Source organism: Hippoglossus hippoglossus, chromosome 3, assembly GCF_009819705.1.
Source record: "Hippoglossus hippoglossus isolate fHipHip1 chromosome 3, fHipHip1.pri, whole genome shotgun sequence".
Taxonomy (NCBI): domain Eukaryota; kingdom Metazoa; phylum Chordata; class Actinopteri; order Pleuronectiformes; family Pleuronectidae; genus Hippoglossus; species Hippoglossus hippoglossus.
Window position 1 is genome coordinate 22,843,198 of NC_047153.1, and position 18,890 is coordinate 22,862,087.

An 18,890-nucleotide genomic window follows, 5' to 3' on the forward strand; every position below is an offset into this window, starting at 1 on the left:
TACTGGTTGATTTTGCTGTTGCAGTTTTACGTGTGCATTTTCTGCCTCTGGTTGCTGAGATGGAAGCTCAAAGTTCAATAGAATTTACTGCATGCGATAACAATAAACCAGGCTCAGTCATCAGCATAGACATAGGAGGAGCAAACAAAGGCTGCATTTACGTGTGAGACAGTACTGCCTAGTATATTCAGGCAAGTAGTGCTGATGTATAGATACTGTAATCCGCCTCCCATCCCCCTGTTTAACTGCTATACGCACTGTGTGCTTTAAGCCACACCCAGCACAAGCTATTGAAATATCAGCTTGTGTTAATGTGAGGACCAAGGCATGGAGGAAAAGGGGAATGATAGATTGTGCTACTGGAAAAAACAAACAACAAAACATCACTGAGAAGGCCTGTATTATTTAGACCTAGCACGAGAGACTGACAATGGTCAACAATAATAACTGGCTGGCAGCTGCGTTGATTAATAATTAGATGAGATAGACCGAGGGAGAAAAGCTGTTGTAGATAATGGATTTTGCTTGTTGTGCGTCTGTGTGATTGAGTGATAATGAGAAAGTTGTGGCAGTGCTGATGTTCTGGAGAATAGTGAGATGCTGGAGATATCAGTCATGGTGATATGGTCTCAGTAGCTTTTCAGCTCAAGTTAGATGTACTTGCCACGTGATACTCATTGCAGGTCGGGCCTCTCACTGTTTGGTGAGCGAAAGGATTGTTTATGTGGTGGTATCAGTGGTTAAGCTCAGTTTCGATCACGAAATTACATTTCCAATTGATAATCTTTTTAAATATAGTTTATACACATCGTAAATATATACAGTACATACATAGATACCCACAGTACAGTAAGTGGCATTGAACAGTGACAGGGGCACAAACCAAAGAAATTAAAAATAATAATAATTGTATAGTGCTCTGCACATGCCCACCCACCTTCCATAACATCAGGATAAAGCATAAATGGATTTAGAGTGACATGACAAGACCAAGCAGATGGACGGATGAAAGGACAAATGGAATGACATGACAAGAAAATAAAATAGGCAAATATACTGACTAGATGGAATAATCAACAGAAGCATATACATTTCCTCTTTACGGATTTGATAGTTAATTGGACAAACATTGATGGTAACTTCGACTTTGATTCAGAGTCAATGGAGAATAGTGGGGGGCTATATTTGTGCCTCAATATGGAAATGGAGGTCAAATAAGATGTTATAATATTTGTGTGTATCTATGTGCATGAATATGTGAATATCTAGGAATGGGGATAGCTCACAGGCGGGGTTAGAAAGGAAATAATGGGTTCCCAGATTTAAATATATAAAATATGTGTTCTGTAATTAATTGAGTCTGAGTACTAAATTTGTGTCTAGTTTTCCAATTAATAAGAATGCTTTTAATATGATAGCAAGAGTGACTGAAACAAAATTTGAGTAATGGTTTTGTGGGTACAAATTGCTAGATCTCCCAGTAAGCAGATCTTTGGTGATGGTAGAATTGCACAATCCAGACCAGAAATTATGATGTGAGTAATGGTCTCCCAGAAGTGACAAACGAGGGGACAATACCATCTGACATAAAGGTGTCTGTGGTATTATGAGGCTGTAACGATTCTCGAACCAAAACCCTGTATAAATTGTATATAGGAATGCTGTTGTTATTGAAGCGACACAGACGCTTTCTCTTACTGTTTACTTTCCTGAGTGGTTGGCTTATGAAGATCCGCGGAAAAACCCGGAACAGCTTATTTCTGTTGTATCTGTTTTTCGTTGTTTGAACTGAACTATGTTGGGTTTGTGGGGGAGACTGAAACAGACTTTGTAAATATACGGATTGAACTCTGGATCCTGAGACTGTGGGAAACACACGCACACACCCTCACCTCTTTCCTATTCGTTTTTGTTTGTTTGTTTACGCTGTTTTAAGTGAAATCAAGTCCAACGTGTTATTGAGTGTTCTTCTCTTTACTGTTCCAAATGTTGGTGTTTTAATAAAACCCAGAAATGTTCCCACCGATCTCCACCAATGCCATCATCCCTTTGGATCTGTTCCTGACCAGAAAGTCTAGATTTGACCAGATTGGGTTGTGTTAGCAAGTTCTCGTATGGAAGTTTGTCATGTATTTATCTTCATCTTCCTACCAGAGTTGTTGAAATGACTGGGGTTTTATAACAGGGATGTTTATAGTTTCACTTACGGAGGGTACGTCTTTAATGCTGATGTCTCTACATTCAGGTTGTTCTGTATCAAAACATGGGTTTTGATATTGGTTTTTGCAGATATGTTTTATAATGTATTGGGGTTGGTTTGCTGAAAAGTAATGGGTGGGAATAATCGCAAAAAGATCATTAATTTTGGGGAGAATATTTAAATTTTTACTGTGGAGATGCTTGCCTTAAGGTAAAGAGGGAGGTTCCTTCGGAGTTTTCTTATATTGTTTTTAATATTGAAATGAAATTGAGCTGAAACAGCTCTGCCAGCTTAAGGGGGAGATATTAATTCCAAAGCACCGGATGTTGCCAGTGGTGAGGAGTTGTGGGATTTGGCTCTGGACAACGTTATTCCACATAGCTTAATGGAAGGGAAGAATAATTGATTTTGTCCAGGTAATTGTGTAGTCTGAAATGTCAAATGAATTGATGAGTTTGAATGCTTGTTGGAATGACTTTGATTGTTTTTTGTACATAGTAACATATCATCTGCATAGAGACAGATTTTATGGCTTGAGTTCAAGGTTGAAATTCCACTGATGCTGTCATTCTGTTGGATAGCAGTAGCTACTAGCTCTATGAGGATTGCAAAGCCAGAGGGAGAGAGTGGGCATGCTTCTCTGGCCCCCTGTTGTAGTGTGAAGCGTTGAGCAGTGATACTGTTATAACTGTAGCCATAGGTGATTAGTTAAGTGTTTTTATCCAGCGAATGAATGATTCTCCCAAGCCCACTTTTTGTCATTATGGTGAATAAAATGTCCATTTTCTTTTGTCGAATGTTTTTCTGCATCTAGAGAGGTGACTCTTGCATTGATGTTTTTTTTTTTGTTGGGCAATATGCATCAGGTTGAACAAGTGTCCTGTGTTAGTCGATTATGGCATGCTTTTAATGAAGCCTGTTTGATCCTTGCAGTTAGTGCTTTGCTGATGGTTTTCATGTCCATGTTAATGAGTGGATTTTCATGTCTGTGTTAATGAGTGATATGGGGCGATATCTAGGACAGAGGGTGGGTCTTTGTTGGGTTTAGGTAGTCTTGAGATCAAAGCTGTATTCATGTGGGGTGGTATATCAATGCACACCTTTTTCCTCCTAACCACCTTACATCTGTGATGACAGAGTTGATAAAACCATTAGCCTTAAATTAAATGCAGTCTAAGACTTGTTAGACAGGAGGGGCAGTAGCCAAGTTGTCCGCAGTCTTTCATTCAAAAGTGTCACTGATAACAGTCCTTGTTGTTATGAGGTAATGAGTTCTGTAACCCATTTTTTTCAGTGTAACCATGCTTGGCCTACATCCAGAAAAAGCATCGGATCAGAATGTATGCAAACTAGCCAGCTCACGTTGCCTGATACACTGTTTTATAGCTCTCATTACATTATGCATTCCAGCCATTGTAGAACATCGAACTATTTAAGTCTGGTCATTTGACAAAATGTCACTACTTTACAGAAAATTCTATTCAGGCTTTTTTCCCAAGCTGTTGTCTTTGTTCATTTTACCTTGTTTTCAAAACACTTCACCCACCCTTCCATTGGCACAGTGGTGAGTAGATAATGGGTGAATTTTCATTTTTCGGTTAAGACCTTCATTACTAACTTAAATTTTCAATAATGAACAATGGTTTAGTGCACTGCCTTGCACAAAACAGGGAATGCCCCCATAGATGGTTTTTGCACATCTTGAACGAGCCTCAGACACAGTCCAAATTGTGTCAGTCACAACACATATGCACGATTTTGTAAAAAGTTATCAGGGCAAATAAGATTGTCACGCACGCCTTGCCTGAATGGTGCAATGCTGGTTACATCTGTGCCATGCAGAATCTTTAATTTCGTCTTTGAGGATGTGGTCATAGTCATCCTTGTTGTAGCGCATTCTCAATGTTCATCCTTTGTTTTAATTGAGAAAAGAAGTTCAGATACACAGGCCCTCTGCACAAATTCGGCATTGAGGTATAGTTCTGTCTCTATATGACAAGAGGCTTGTGGGAGTGTGTGAATATTTCACCGAGGTGTGAAGTTTCGTAGCTGCTCACGTTAATCGAGCTTTTGCCTTTCTGCACAAAAAAGAGGAGACGAGGATTTTTCTGAAGAGCTTTACTTGGTGATGAAGCTTTAGTTCTGAATAAGCAACATACATTTTATTCTTGATGATTGTGATGAAGTGGAAAAAATATTGTTCCAGGACTGGAATGACTATTCCCTTTTTATGAAGTTGTGCTGTAAATCACAAGTGATAATAAATTACAGTAATACAACCACTTAACTATTGTGTTCCTTGAAGGACAGTGACACATTTTCTCCTGGGCAGTCAGACAGGTGTTGCCTGTGAATCATGAGGAGTCAGAACATGATCAGTCACAGGCTCAGGGCACTCAGTACTGGGTGACGTCTGGGAGTGGAGACAATCAGGCTACATCCATACTACTACGTTTTATTTAGAAAACGGGTGTTTCAAACTAAAACGAGCTCTATCCACACAAGTGTCTAAAAAAACATGCCTGAAAACACGTATCACAAGACAACTCAAGTACACTGGGCATTTGCTGGAATTATGCAGATTACTCTAATATAGCTTGTTTTCTCCCAGAAGGGGGTCAAAGTGATTACAGCCTGATGAATCAATGAATGCTACGTTATGACCGAAAAGACCCAATCAGCAAAGAGTTGTGCGAGTCCACGTCATCATCTCCAAACATTTTTGTTTCTGTCTGTCCAGACTTAAACGCTGCCGTAGAGTTTTAAAAATAAAACCAGCAGCATTTCTAAACTTTTTTTTTGCGGCTCTAAAACTCCGGGGTAGTGTGGACACCAGGCGAATCCATAGCAGAGTTGATGTGTTTTCAAATGAAAACGTAGTAGTGTGGTTGTAGCATCAGTGAGTGCTGGGAATCAATTGGGGTCTGCTTTCCTCTACTGTATTTGGCTTGATCCACCAAACGCAGTGAGTCCTGTTATTTGCTCACCTGCTTTTATGGAGCAGAAATGTGTGTCTGCACACACTGAGCTACCATGAGGGATAGCTGTTCTGTTGCTAATGTGGGGTAATGGAGATGGCCTGCGTACATAATGACAAGACGCTCTAGTGAGGGATGCATACGTGAGGAGAGTCCTGTTCATATGCCTGCACCACCCAGGATCTCCCCATAAAATATTAATGCATCTCAGCTGCAGAGGTACTAATCTTCCGCTAAAGTCATTACTCCAGCCTCCGCTCTGTAAAGGGGGTGTTTGGGGTTTGTGTTCAGAAAGCCTGAGGTTGTGTGTGGATTCAGTGTATATGTTCACACTCCCATTGCATCTGACTGCTTTTAAGCAGAAAATGGGGCCTGAGATAAAAACAAGTTTTTGGATTGCCTGTGTACTTAAGGCTCAGTTTCTCTGTGACTACTACTGGCTTTCTTCTAACCCAATGTAATTGCTAATAAGTGCCTTCTGGATTGCTTTGCTAGGTTACTCTACCAGCTGCTCACCGAGTAAGTTAGGGATCATATCATCATATGAGAAATCTGTTGAACTGATGAGGAACATAAATGAAGACAGCTGATTCAAATATGGATACACCAGGCGCTGTGACAGGTGCACTAACATGATAAATATCAAAAAATATATTTTCTTGGCAATAAAAGTGCTTTGATATCAAGCAATCTGGGTGCTTTTTAGGGAAATTCAACAAAGAAAAGCATGGTACTTTTTTTATAAAATGTTACCATTGTAGAATTATAGAAAACTCTTTGAATTAGTGTTAATAACATCCGCTATCATTACATTATTAAATTGTTAATAAAAAGTAAATTTCTGCTAAAAGTTACCAAAGCTTGAACATAATGAACTAATCTAATAGACTTTAGACAAATAACACGTGGAAGCTCCTGCTCATTGCTGCTTGAAGGGCAAATAGCCCGGGGAATCATCTGGTGAAAAATTACTCACATATGTGTCATATACAAAACTCATCATTTAGCATATTATTATATTGCCCTTTTGAATGAGATCTGTGTGTTTTTTGCTATATCCCAGGCCTTTGAATGGATCATATTAGGAAACAAAGATATAAGTTATTGTGAATAAAAATATTTAGCAACACAATCTGTCCCTTGCTGAGACCAGGGTTATTTAGGCCAGGCTTGCTCTATCGCACCTCTCTCCAGGCTGGAATTTGCTTTTTTTTAGACACCCTACCTGATGAAAAATAACCTCATATAATCACCAGATGAAAGCACCCAGCCGCTCATTCCGTTTTTTTTGTTTCTCCATCCCCCCTCCTCCTTTTTTATTTTTTTTCTCCTAATATGAATTTGGGTCCTGCAGCTTGCTCATAGCTGTGCATCTGATGTTTCCTGCGATGAGGCATGTTCTAAATATGCTGATAGTACAAAGCAGCAGGGTAGCTGCAAAATATCAAACAAAATGGTGCTCGTGAGATCAATTACATGATAGAAAATGGAGGTTTTGGTCTCGTGTATATGCTGCAGCATATAGCTGTTCATATTTCACTGCTTGCCTGCTAGCAGTCTAATCTCTTTTCCCCCACTTTTTCATTAGGAAAAGCTAAAGCTGTTTTTAAGTGAATGTTTTGCTAGTTAATCCCTTGCAGGGTGTGTACGTGTGCATGTTCTGATGTGTGACTGTGTGATGCAGTGTATAAACATGTTGTGTTGTATGCCTTTGTGTTGAAAGTCATGCAAGTCATCCTGTATGTGTAACTCATTTTTAAAATGTTTGCTGAATAAAGCAGAAATCCCCTGTGTGCCCATGTGTACACTGCTGCACATGTCTTTGAGAGGGGCCTTGATGGTGCTGTTACTCCAGTTTCCAGTCGTGTGCTGTGTGGCAGAGATTATAGCCTTCCATTCATAAGAATGGGTATTTCCTGACGAGGACCAGCGCTGCTGTTTGAATAATCCCCTCAGGATGAGAAATGCACCGGTTTTGAGTATGACTCAGTCTCACACCATCATTATTCCTGAGGTAGACCAACTTAAATTTGATGAAGGCCCCTCTGAGATGCCGAAGCATTACATTGCCTTCTTGGCCTGCATTGCACCTTCATATCTTTATGCTATTAAAATCAAACCCTCACACATTGTCTCCCAGTGGTGGCATGCCAAGTAGGGCAGGGCAACACTTGGGGGACAAGGCATGGAGGTTATTTGGCACAATCGGAGAATGGAAGCTAAGTCAGCCTCCAACAGCAAGTAGCCTGTCACTCTGAGGAAAGAGCTTGTGGTATCCTATCATCAGGGATCAATCTGTTGTGTCAGATCAGGGGCAGCTGTAGTCTAATTAGAGATGCAAGATTATGCTGAAAGGATAGCCACTTTAAATCATGGTGGCAAGAAAAATAATCACTTTGCCCTCCATCAGTAGCAAACGTTAAGAGCAGCACATATGGTCAAGATGATGTACAAATATGAAACTGTGCATTATAAGATTACGCAGTTATGAAATTAGAGATGATCAGTTTCTCGTAGGATAAAGGTATCTGGGGGAGTCAGAGCTGAAAGATAATATTTACTGTGATATAGAATGGAAATTATATTGATACAATCATTTTGTCTGTATCAACATCATTGAGTAAATACTTTAAATGTGGTATGTAATACATAAACAGAAAATTATATATATTAAACCTACAAATAAAGTATGCTATTTCTCTTAAAATAACTGGCCTGTTGTGAAGGATCTAAATGGAACAGAATGAGACATGTTCAGTGAGGTAACAAAACATAAAACCTGCATTTCTTTGTCAAAATTTATCACGGAACCTTTGAGCCCTGAAAATGTTGCAACTTAACTGTTTTTATATTGACTCTTCTTGAGTCATGTTTCATATGTTACTTTGACCAGCAGTTCTAAATACACGGTGCAGGTGTGATGTTATGATTGAAGTGAACTGTGTTGAAATAAATGAAACAGACTTCTTGAAATCAAACTTAATTTCATTTTCAATTCATCATACAGTATACAGCTGTCTTCTTGTGAAGCAAATGCTTTTGTCTTCTTTGCCAGTTTTTCTGTATTAGATTTAGGGAAAATCAACTTATCAGCTTGACCAGACTGTTTGTCACTTATAAAGGCCAGTGGCCAGTGATATGATTTCTATGGCATTTACACTGCCTGTGCAAAATCTCTCCTCTGAGCTCTTTACGTACATCGGGGAGTCTTGACTTTGACCCTGAAACCTGAAAGCCGACTGCTTTCATACCTCTCCTTCTCAGTGAGAGCTTGATTTGAAAGTCTGCATTTGCTCCCTGTCATTTAACTTCATATATTTGAGCTTGTGGGGAGGCTATCCATTCACAGGAAGTGTGTGTTGGCGTTGGTGTTTGCAAACCCCTGGGTGGTCCTGCGTGTACCGGCTACAGCAGGGTGGAACAGGCTGTAACCGTCACTAAAATGTGGCTCAGGCTTTGTGTATTGCGCTGTGAGTGTGTGTGCGTGCTGGTGGAAGATATACTTATCTTCATATTAAGCTTTAACTAGACCACATTGTAGTAAATGCCTACTTACGTGCAGTGCCAAGGAGCCATCTCACCATCAATATTCTCTGTCTGTTCTGGCTCAACTGATGATTTCAGAGCCCACAAGTATCTTGTTTCACAGTTCAGGTTTTCCCATATGGGGATCAGAGAGATGCTTTATCCCTGTTACTTTGTGTTAGCTGCCGAGCTGCTGCCTGGTGATGTGACACTGTTGTTCAGCAAGGCCCGAATCTCAGCCAGCTTTTTATTTAGTCCAGGAAGAACGTTGTGTTCTATCCCATTCAGCTGCTTTATCTCTTTTTTTCTCTCTGTCTAATCTTCAGGGTGTCATAGCTTGTTATTTTTTTTTCACCTTCACTATGTCACCCTGACTTGGCATATTTCTCAGCCATTCATCGTGCCACGGACACGCACCAGGGTAGTTTTTCACAGGAAGTGATGTCACCATGAACATCACCGCCCACATTGTCAAATGCCTTCCCCAGGGCAGGTTGCGTGGCAACCGTAAAGTGTCATTGTTAAGAGGATTTGTGAAATGTAATATCATCCAGAGGGGGCAGGGACAGCCCTCAGCACAGGGCTGCTGGAGGAACCTGCTGTTTCCTACTTTCTACAGTCGGATAATACAATTGGCGTGTGTGTGTGTTTGAGTCCTGAATGTCTCAAATACAGATTAGTCTGTATGGGCTTTTTCCTTTGGCCTTTTTGTTAAGGGAAACTACATTGTTGTTACATTGAAATCTCTGTTTTCAAGGTGCTGTTGCTATTGTGACAACTGGTCAGGTTAGTTAGACAAGCTTATCTTGTTTAAAGAATGTCAAACCCAAAGGTCTAAACATTCAGCAAACATAAATCTGTCTTTGTGTTTAAACTACAAAAACCTTTAGTTTTGTATTTGTATTGCTGGTCCTGTGCATCAGTCATATTCTGTTAATTACCTCAGCCAAGGAAGTCATTTTTTTTGTGTTGGTTTGGACACAGAGAAACTCTCTAGTTAATTGAAGAGCTTTTCAACACCAAAATGAACTGAGCTGACAAGAATAGAAGAGAGGTCTTAAAGTTCGACCAAAGCTGAAGTTAAGAATATTTTCACAGTTTGTTGTGTTGATAACATAGTGCTGTATCACCCAAAACACAGTGAATGTTGTGTTGTGGTTTTTTTCTCTTATCTCCACATTGTATGACGATTATTAAGATAGAGACAGGATAAAAAGGGAACAACATCTCAGACATTTTAACTTGTGACAGGAAAAGTCAGGTGTTCCTGATACTATTATTGACAGCTCCGTTCTTTTCACTCATGTCTCAGTAATTATTTAATCATTTATTGTCTTTGTTAATGCTTTTTTTTCTTTCTAAAAAATGTAAACTGCTACATCAACAAACGTCAGTTGCAGACTTCTTGACGACAGTAACCTTATTCATACCCACAGGGTTATAAGAAAGTAATGTTGATGAGAATCATAATCAAATTACACTTTGTGATATGTTAAAATTAATGGAATATTTTATCAGCAAGTCATGTTAACATCTTCATGGAAATATTGTCTGTCAGAATAATATCAGTCAGAATATTGCTGTCTGCGTCTAGCAGATACTTCAGCTGGTTGACGTCTTGTCTGGTTGACCCACTCTGTTTCTGAAGATCTGACCTCTGTCTAGCAAATGATTGGTTGACTTACATGAGAATGTGTTGCTAGTATGGGAATCTTTGTTCACATGTTTGGTATGAGTCATTGTAATCTCGTATGAACAAGCCCACAGGGACATCCTCCTCCTCAACAGACATGTACCTGCTCATGCACCTGTGTGTCTGAGTGCGTGTGTATGTGTGAGTGTAGCTGCATTATAGAAGCACGTTGGAAAGAGAGAGAGGGGGAAGATGTTGTTTTGAGTCCGTATGTTAGCACGACTAGTGTTTTTATTTTTTCCCATTAACATCTGATCAAGCCAGAGATCTGGCGCCTGTGGCTTCCAAGAGATAATACATGTGGAGAGGCGCAAGATAGGAAGTGTGTGCATATGTTGTGAGAGAACATATGGGGAAAGGTCACAGAAATAACATGTGACTGTGTGTGAAAGAGAGAACAGAGAGGAAGAGTATGAAGCGCTGGCGAAAAGAAGCTTTCATCTGTTCATTGTGCAGTTTGCTACTATCTGAGCTCCTAATAACATTATCCCTGCAGTCTGTCTTGATACTGCAATTCTATATTAGGTTATAGGGAGAATTTCAACACTCGAACTCGCAATGGTAGTTTAAAGAGGAAAAAAACTATTTACCTAATTATCACTAAATCAATGTTGATCTGAATCTTCAGAGTAGCTGGGAGCTTCAGCAAGGCACTGAATTATAAAGTAAATGCAAGCAGCTCCTATTGTAAGCAAGCTCCTACTTGTGCGGATAACCCACAATCCTGCTGTTGTACATGTGTTGGGGTTAGAAAACACAGAAGTAAACCTACTCAACTTGTTCTGCTTTTGCAAACTGGCGCAACCTACAGTTTATAAGTGCAATCAACAGTCAAATGACCAAATGGTGTTGGAAGTTTATTTTTTCTGCAAGACGTCCATGATGACATAGTGATTATCAGTCATCTGCTACGATCCTTTGATATAGGACAATCTATTTAAGACAGTATTCTACCCAAGCAGTTCTTAGTCCAACCAGGAAAAGCAGAAATGAAAGATTATTCAAGTTACTTAAAGTTTAGAATATGATTCATTTTCTCAGCCTCTGTACTTCACCGGGATCTGTTCAGCCAGAATTGCTTTGTCTTGCTCATAATACTGACAGTCAACACACACGCTGTCCAATATTTCGTGGGCCTTATAAGAGTATATTGGTTTGAAAATGCTGTATTTTTTATAATGCTTTAAGAATTTTAAGATATGTGGAATTCATAAACCCTTCAATATACCTTCATTTTGAAAGAAAAAGTGAATTAATTTCATAACGTTCCTAAAGACTGTCTTTGCAGGTGTTCAATGGGTATTTCTGAGTTTTATCGTTAAGACACTTGTCTTATTCTCTCCTTCAGGAAAATTGTCATCAAGATTGGAAAGAAGAAAAAGCGAAAACCAGAGTCTTCAGAGGGGGAGTCTGACGATGACCCTCCAACTCGACACACCTCTAAAGATGATTCTGTAAGATCCAGTATACACTCTGCACACACTCACTGTCAAACATATAACCACACAGTACAAGTGACTATTATTGTAAATGGGACTGTAATTCTTAGAAGGGCATATCATCTTATTTTAACAAACAATATTTGAAACCTAGATCGTGAGGCAATTTTATTTGGGAATTTTGATCCTTTAACTTCCCACATCCTTGTTATCATTTATGGTGCCAAATATCTGCTGAAAAGAAAAGGTTGGTACTGTCTCTGTTACAACACTGGTACAAGGCAGTGAGTGAAGTGGTGTCCTCGGCCTGACTGTTCCCGCCTGGAGGAAGGCTGCACAGCTTTAGTTTGAGCCTGGGAGGATAGACTGTGGTTCATCTGCGGTTCATACAGAGGTCACGCAGTGAGTGGCTATCTCAAGTACAAATTTGTATCTGTGCTGATGCAGCCAATTGAAAGCAGAGCAGCATTCATCTGCATCTGCACACACCTAAATATAACTATATATATATATAAAAAATTGATGTGGTATTTTTACTTTTACTTGAGTAAAATGTTTGATTACTTCATCCACAACTGCCTAAATTAGATGTTCAGCATTAACAAATCCATTTGATAGGGAACGTCATTCCCGCTGGGTTTTTTGTTTTTTAATTTTATTTTTGATAACATAAGATTAAATGATCACGTGGTTTTATCAAATCCAGAGCAATGATTTGACTTTGTCCCAACACGTCTCTCTCCTTTCTGCGTCCTATCCGGACCGCTGCCTATGATATAATTACCCTCTGTAAATGGCGCCCCTGGCCTTAATTAAAACAGGCTGTTGATGACTCATTTAGGATGATACCGTGGAAGAAGTCAAAGTAGTATGGCCGACAGCTAGAAGAGAAGCATGGCCTCCTCGGGGGGTTCAGGCCTATTGTCATGGCGCATGGCAGGTTCGACTTTCCAGCTGCTGGTCAGCTTAGGTTTAGGGAGGAGAGGGTGTATCTCCATGGGGATATTATACTCCACACCTAATTAACTTTGGCTCAGTGGCATTTATTCCTAATTAACTACATATTATCATTAGGAGGGGCTCATGTATTGATGCAGGATACAGCGGCCTACGCATATGATAATTACAAAGGCTTGACAGGAAGGAACAGGAAGAAGCAGGATTTTAAAACACACGATTTTCTGACTTTGCTTTTTCTAAGCGTTTTGCTGTATTTCTTACTTGGTACTTTGAAATTTAACCAGGTCATTCATGGGTTATTCATGACATATTATCCATTTTCAATATGGGATAGTGTGACTCCTAAATGTTTTTGTCGTTTAGGTGTTTCATCCTTTACCAAAAAATATAGCATGAGTATGTGAAGAGTGAAACTAGAGTGTCTAGTGTGTGGTTTATACAGAGAAAGTTGTGACTTTGATGAAGACAGTACTGGTTAATAAGCACACTGAGGGAGACTGTTAATCAGTACAGTTCTCTGCACTAAAATTAAAAAGCAGATGCTGCAAAAAATAATCCCATGAATATTTTTTGCATCAATTAACTTCAAAAAGTGCAGTAAACAGTAAAAGCTTAAATCTGCCTTTAAAACAGCACCATTCATTCAAGTACACGTTGGGGCAAGAGTGCAGCTCGGGCCGCCTTTTCCGCCTGAACCTCTCTGAGCCTGAGAGAAGACCAACCGAGTCTGACCTACAACTAGGTGTTTTAGCAGTTTTTTGTGTCAGAACCCAACCAAAGCCAGAGTTAAGGTAAGTTAAACAAAGTTAATGTAAACTGCACTGAGTTAGTGTTACCCTGCAAACATGTAGACATTTGCAGTGTAGATAGGCTCGCCCGGTCAATGTGACTGCACCTGACCCACACCTGAATATCATTTCAAAATCTTTGTTCAAACCCGGCCTTGTTTCGAGTTTCCACAGTATAGTGTGCCCTGATTTGCAATTTACCTGTCAGGTAGTTTTTTTACAAGCATCTTGGAGAACCTGCCCCAATTTTTTGTGTTGATTTAGTTTCAGTTTCTTAATGTGATCCCTGACTGACCCCGTTATGTTGAGATCAAGACACTGGGATTGAGACCATCTGGACTCTAGTCAGGTTTCCAGTTGGTTGTTCACGACTCTGAGTTTATGTTTGAGGTTTTTGTCCTGCTGCAGAATGATCAGACACATCGCTGATGGTATTGAGTGATCGATACAAATCTAAACATGTTAAGTGTGTGCAGTACTGTATATAGTGCTACATAAATAGTAGTCACTAATGTTTACTGTAGAAAATAATCATTGGTCATTCATTAGTCGCTGCAGTCTCCACATCTCTCCCAGGCTATCTGTTGCAACCTCATCAGGGCCATTGTCGGGTTTGGAAATAAAAAAAATATTTTTTTCCATGACCAACAAGGTTTGGTAAGCAATTAAATCACAATTGTTATATTTCACTTATAAAACAGTGAAACTTTTCCCTCCTTGTAATTCTTTTCTAGAAGAGGAGATCTAATCGCCAGGTGAAGAGGAAGAAGTACGCTGAGGAGCTGGAGGCCAGGTTGTCCGATGAGGAAGTCAAGGTTATAGTCAAGGCCAAGAAAAGCAACAAGGAGCCTGCTCTTCAACTCTTTGTCGTAAGAATTCCTGCCTACAACTTGCACATAGCTCTAAGTTGAGTTTTACATGACAAATACTGCACCAGAGTGCAGAGTGCAGCCAAATTAATTTCACTGATGAATAAGTCTAAATTTTAAATTATTTTGTTGGTGGCAATGATGTGCATAAACATGAAAAAGATCAGGTTTTGTAGATGAAGAGCAGGACTACAGTGAAGTGCAGCACAGCCTGTTCTTTTTACTACCGAATTCTCACATATAAACCAGGACTGCTGCAGTATTAAAGAGAGAAGATACATATTCAGTGCCCATTTTTTATTATTTACATGCAACAGCATTGGAATTAGCAGGAGACTATTATTAAGAAAAGCTATGGCCAAAACCTTTTTCTAGAATAATACAGTTTCACCCTGGTTTCTGTTTTGTAAATCAATCATAGGTTTGACATCATCTGTTATATTTGTGTTGTCCAAAATCACAAATTTACCAAACATTACATATTGATTACGATGGAAAAACTGTATAATCCACAGGTAAATCACAATCATGTGCACACTGTTCAGTTTTTATTATGTATTTATATTACCACACAATATTTTTATACCTTGCACTTTAGTATATAGTATTTGCATTAAGTGTCCTTCTTATGTTTGCTTTGAGAGACATACATTACATTAAAGGTGTCATGTTTATTGCATCTGTAGGAGAATCCCAGTGAAGAAGATGCTGCTGTTGTCGACAAAATAATGTCTTCTCGTGTCCTTAAGAAGGAGGTAAAAACGATTTGTTGCTTCTACTTTTCTGTGGTTTTAAGTGATTGTAAGAGATGCAGTAAATTGCTGCACAATTATGATAAAGGTTACCATTACAATTACTTTGCAAGATAGTGAGATTTGAATTATTTATCATTATAAGTAACACTGTCTGCATTTTTTTTACTGTTTTATGTTTAAAGATTTGTCTTTAAATGAAATAACTTTCTATAGTGTAAATCAGCCAAGTCAAAAAAGAACCATGTTTGAAGTTTGTCTCTAATTCAGTGTTTTTCTGTTATCTTAAATCTCTCTGTAGGTCTCTCCAGGAGTTGTCGTCGAAGTGGAGGAGTTTTTTGTAAAATATAAAAACTAGTAAGTTCATTGTTCGGTCGTAGACTCTGTTGTTCATTTTCAAGTGAGCAATGTTTTTATGAATTACATTATGAAGCATAATAAAAAGATATGATTAAACTTCTACAAAAAATATTATCTTTTTGGTTTAGTGATCATTGTTTGATCATCTATGACTAGTGATAGATTGAATGAAACCATATTGAGGATCCTGAATAAGGACTATACTATGTGAATACATAAACACACTAGAGTCTCAGGCATCCTTGAAACATATTTTGCAACAGTGATTTAATTTCTTGACTATGTACTCAGGGATATTATAAAAAAAAATCTAGCTGCTCCCCACAGCAAATTATCAGTCTGAGAGTTTTGGAAATTATGATTTATGAACCGTAGTTTTACTTCCTCAGCCTTGCAGAGAAATAATTTATTTTCACATGACAGATAATCTGTCATCAGCAAGATTGCGTTCATACATTTTCAGCTTAATGATAAAAAGAATGGAGATATGAATTTCACATTTAAAATGTTATAAACCACATGTGATAAAAGAGTCATGTGTCTGAAATCTGTAAAAGACAACGTGATCACATCTGTGTTTTCCCCAAATAGCGGTAAATTTAATGGTTTTTCATTGTAGTCTTATTGTTTGTGTGTGTGTGTGTGCGCGTGTGTGTGTGTGTGCGCGTGTGTGTGTGTGTAGCTCCTACCTACACTGTGAGTGGGCCACAGAGCAGCAGCTGGTGAAGGACAAGAGGATTCAGCAGAAGATCAAACGCTTCAAGATGAAACAAGCACAGAGGGCACTCTTCTTCGCAAATGTAAGGCTGTGTGTTTGTGTGTGGACATAAATTGTATACACATATTGGGCAAAAGGTATGAAGCAGGTGTGTGTTTCCACAATGCGATGTCTTCTAGGATGTGTGTGTTTAGTGTACATGGATATAAATATTGTGTATGTGGATGTTTAATATATTTTTTTTAAGTAGGTTTGTGTGGGCAGGCACATCTGTGTGCATATATTTGAATCTCTTTACTCACTCAGTTGATACAGCGCTGATGCTCGTCCCAGATGGTGAGTGGGCACTTAGGTTTATTCTCTCCGTCTCTCTTCCCCTCGTCTTTCTTTCTGTCTCTCAGATGGAGGAGGAGCCCTATAACCCCGACTATGTAGAGGTAGACAGAGTGCTGGAGGTGTCGTATTGTGAGGACAAAGACACAGGAGAGGTAAAGCGAGTCCTCTTTCATTTGCTAATCATATCTGAGTGGCGTGCATGTGTTTATTGTGTCTACATGCCTGCACACGTTTGACATTTTTTGCAGCATTTTTTTCTCCTTTCAATATATCCTCGACACTACTGATATCTTTGTATCTCACAAGTGCCCAAGGCCATCCTAATGGGCTTCCCTGCAGCCTTTGTTAATATTATAAAAGCAGAGCGTGGCCTCACTCTAGTCTTTTCCATTGTTAAATCTTCTCTGCCTCCTGCAGGAGGTGGTGTACTACCTGGTGAAGTGGTGCTCTCTGCCTTATGAGGACAGCACCTGGGAGCTAAAGGACGACGTGGATCAGAGCAAGATTGAAGAGTTTGAGCAGCTGCAGGCAGCCAAGCCAGACTCACGCAGGATGGTAAGTCTTGCCCACACATCCCCTATCACTGTAATTTCTTTTTCTGTGATTGCTATTTTACTGTATACACATATACACATAGTGTTGCTGCCATTTTGATGTGCTAGTAAGTGTGCTGCCCTTTAAATAAAAGCTGCTCTTGTGTAATTATACAGTTTTCCTGTAGGTTAGAATGTGTAAGCATCTCATCCACCCACATAAGCTCGGTGAAATTATAGGCATCATTAGCCAAACATTAAAACACATTGATACACTAAAATATACAAACTGAATTCCAAAGATTTTCCTGAAATTATCCAGATGGCCTGTATATGAGAACGCAAATGTTAAAGTCAGTTACTGCAGAGAATCTCCAGAGTTTCTCCTGCGAGCCCACTCTGGGTCGTGTTCTATTGAGGCCATGTGAGAATACAGCAGGAGATTCTCCGGAGGATTCACAGCAAGCGTTTGGTTGGTTGATAGAGCTTCTAACACATGACAAACGCAAAAGTGAAAAAAAACAAAAATCATAAAAAACACAATAACAAAAAAAAGATCTCTGCAGTGGAAAATTTGAAGTTACGTCCTGCCTTCTACCTGCTGTGCTCCCTTTTGCCTGATGACTTTGTTGTTTGTCTGGACCCCATTGTGCATCTGTCTGAAAATGTCTGAAAAAACGGCTTTTGAAAACATGCAAACATCAGCTGTCAATCACTTCATGAGCATGATGTATCCACATCTGTCTCCTCTGTTTTTCCTTATTTGAACATTTTAAAATGCATGATGAGCTCGTTTGCAGTTCCCATGTGGCTGTGAAGTTCTTGAAAGATTGACAATCTGAGGGAAAGGCCTTTACAGTGTTTGAATATTGAAATTGCTTGAACCTATATATTTAGTGCAAAGTTGAAATTGAGGTTCTTTTGAAGTTGTGCCACTGTCTTTATGTGTCTCCTGCCGCCTCACACGATTCAACTCGTAGACTCACTCGGTCTCTTTCGCTCAATTTTCTTTCACTGTGCTGCATTAGAGAAGGCAACAGAGCTCATAGTCTATCATCGCTGTGACGCTTTTTTAAATTGTTGTCTCTGAGCTTTTAAGTCTGCTAGTTTTCATTATAAAACTTCTTAGTATTGTAACAGTAATTGCCTTTGATCTGGGTCTTAAACTCTGCCCCCTTGGTGTTGATCCTTGAATTTGACGGAGTTGGGCCTAGGAGGTCCTTGAATTAAGAAGGTGTGAGATTCGCTGGGAATGTTACTGCTCTATCATTATGTCAGGAGTGGAGTATTTTGATGTCTTATGTGCTCATCCAAAATATAAATGTATATTAATCATCCAATCTGCCATTAAACTCTTCCTTAAAACTTGTCACTTAGGAGCGGCCCCCGGCCAATCTGTGGAAGAAGAGGGAGCACTCGAGGGCATACAAGAACGGCAACAGCCTCAGGGACTACCAGCTCGAGGGAGTCAACTGGCTCCTCTTCAATTGGTACAACAGGTTAGTAAAAGTACGGTATATACATACCTTCACACACATACAGCCCTTCACACCCACTGGGGGCCACAGGGCAGAATCTGTATGCTTGTTATCTGACCAGTATCTACAACCCGGATCTTGACCAGGATATGATGCAGTAACTTTGTAGTCATAAGACCTATGACTGAACCAGACATATTACACAATATATAGATTGTGTTGTGGTTAGCTATTGATCAATGCTGTTTTTATACCAATTTT

At 39.4% G+C, this 18,890-nt stretch overlaps 1 protein-coding gene across 11 annotated transcripts in view; it reads left to right on the top strand.

Annotated features, from left to right (window-relative positions):
* The window catches only part of chd9 (chromodomain helicase DNA binding protein 9), a 74,217-nt gene that overhangs the window by 27,590 nt on the left and 27,737 nt on the right, over window positions 1-18,890 (top strand). For all 11 annotated transcript variants that reach the window (XM_034581842.1, XM_034581845.1, XM_034581839.1 and 8 more), the window contains 8 exons: window positions 11,745-11,850; window positions 14,318-14,452; window positions 15,139-15,207; window positions 15,506-15,561; window positions 16,247-16,364; window positions 16,684-16,770; window positions 17,036-17,173; window positions 18,529-18,650. In XM_034581842.1, the coding sequence (XP_034437733.1) occupies window positions 11,745-11,850; window positions 14,318-14,452; window positions 15,139-15,207; window positions 15,506-15,561; window positions 16,247-16,364; window positions 16,684-16,770; window positions 17,036-17,173; window positions 18,529-18,650 (831 nt within the window). The remainder of the gene's footprint in view (window positions 1-11,744; window positions 11,851-14,317; window positions 14,453-15,138; window positions 15,208-15,505; window positions 15,562-16,246; window positions 16,365-16,683; window positions 16,771-17,035; window positions 17,174-18,528; window positions 18,651-18,890) is intronic.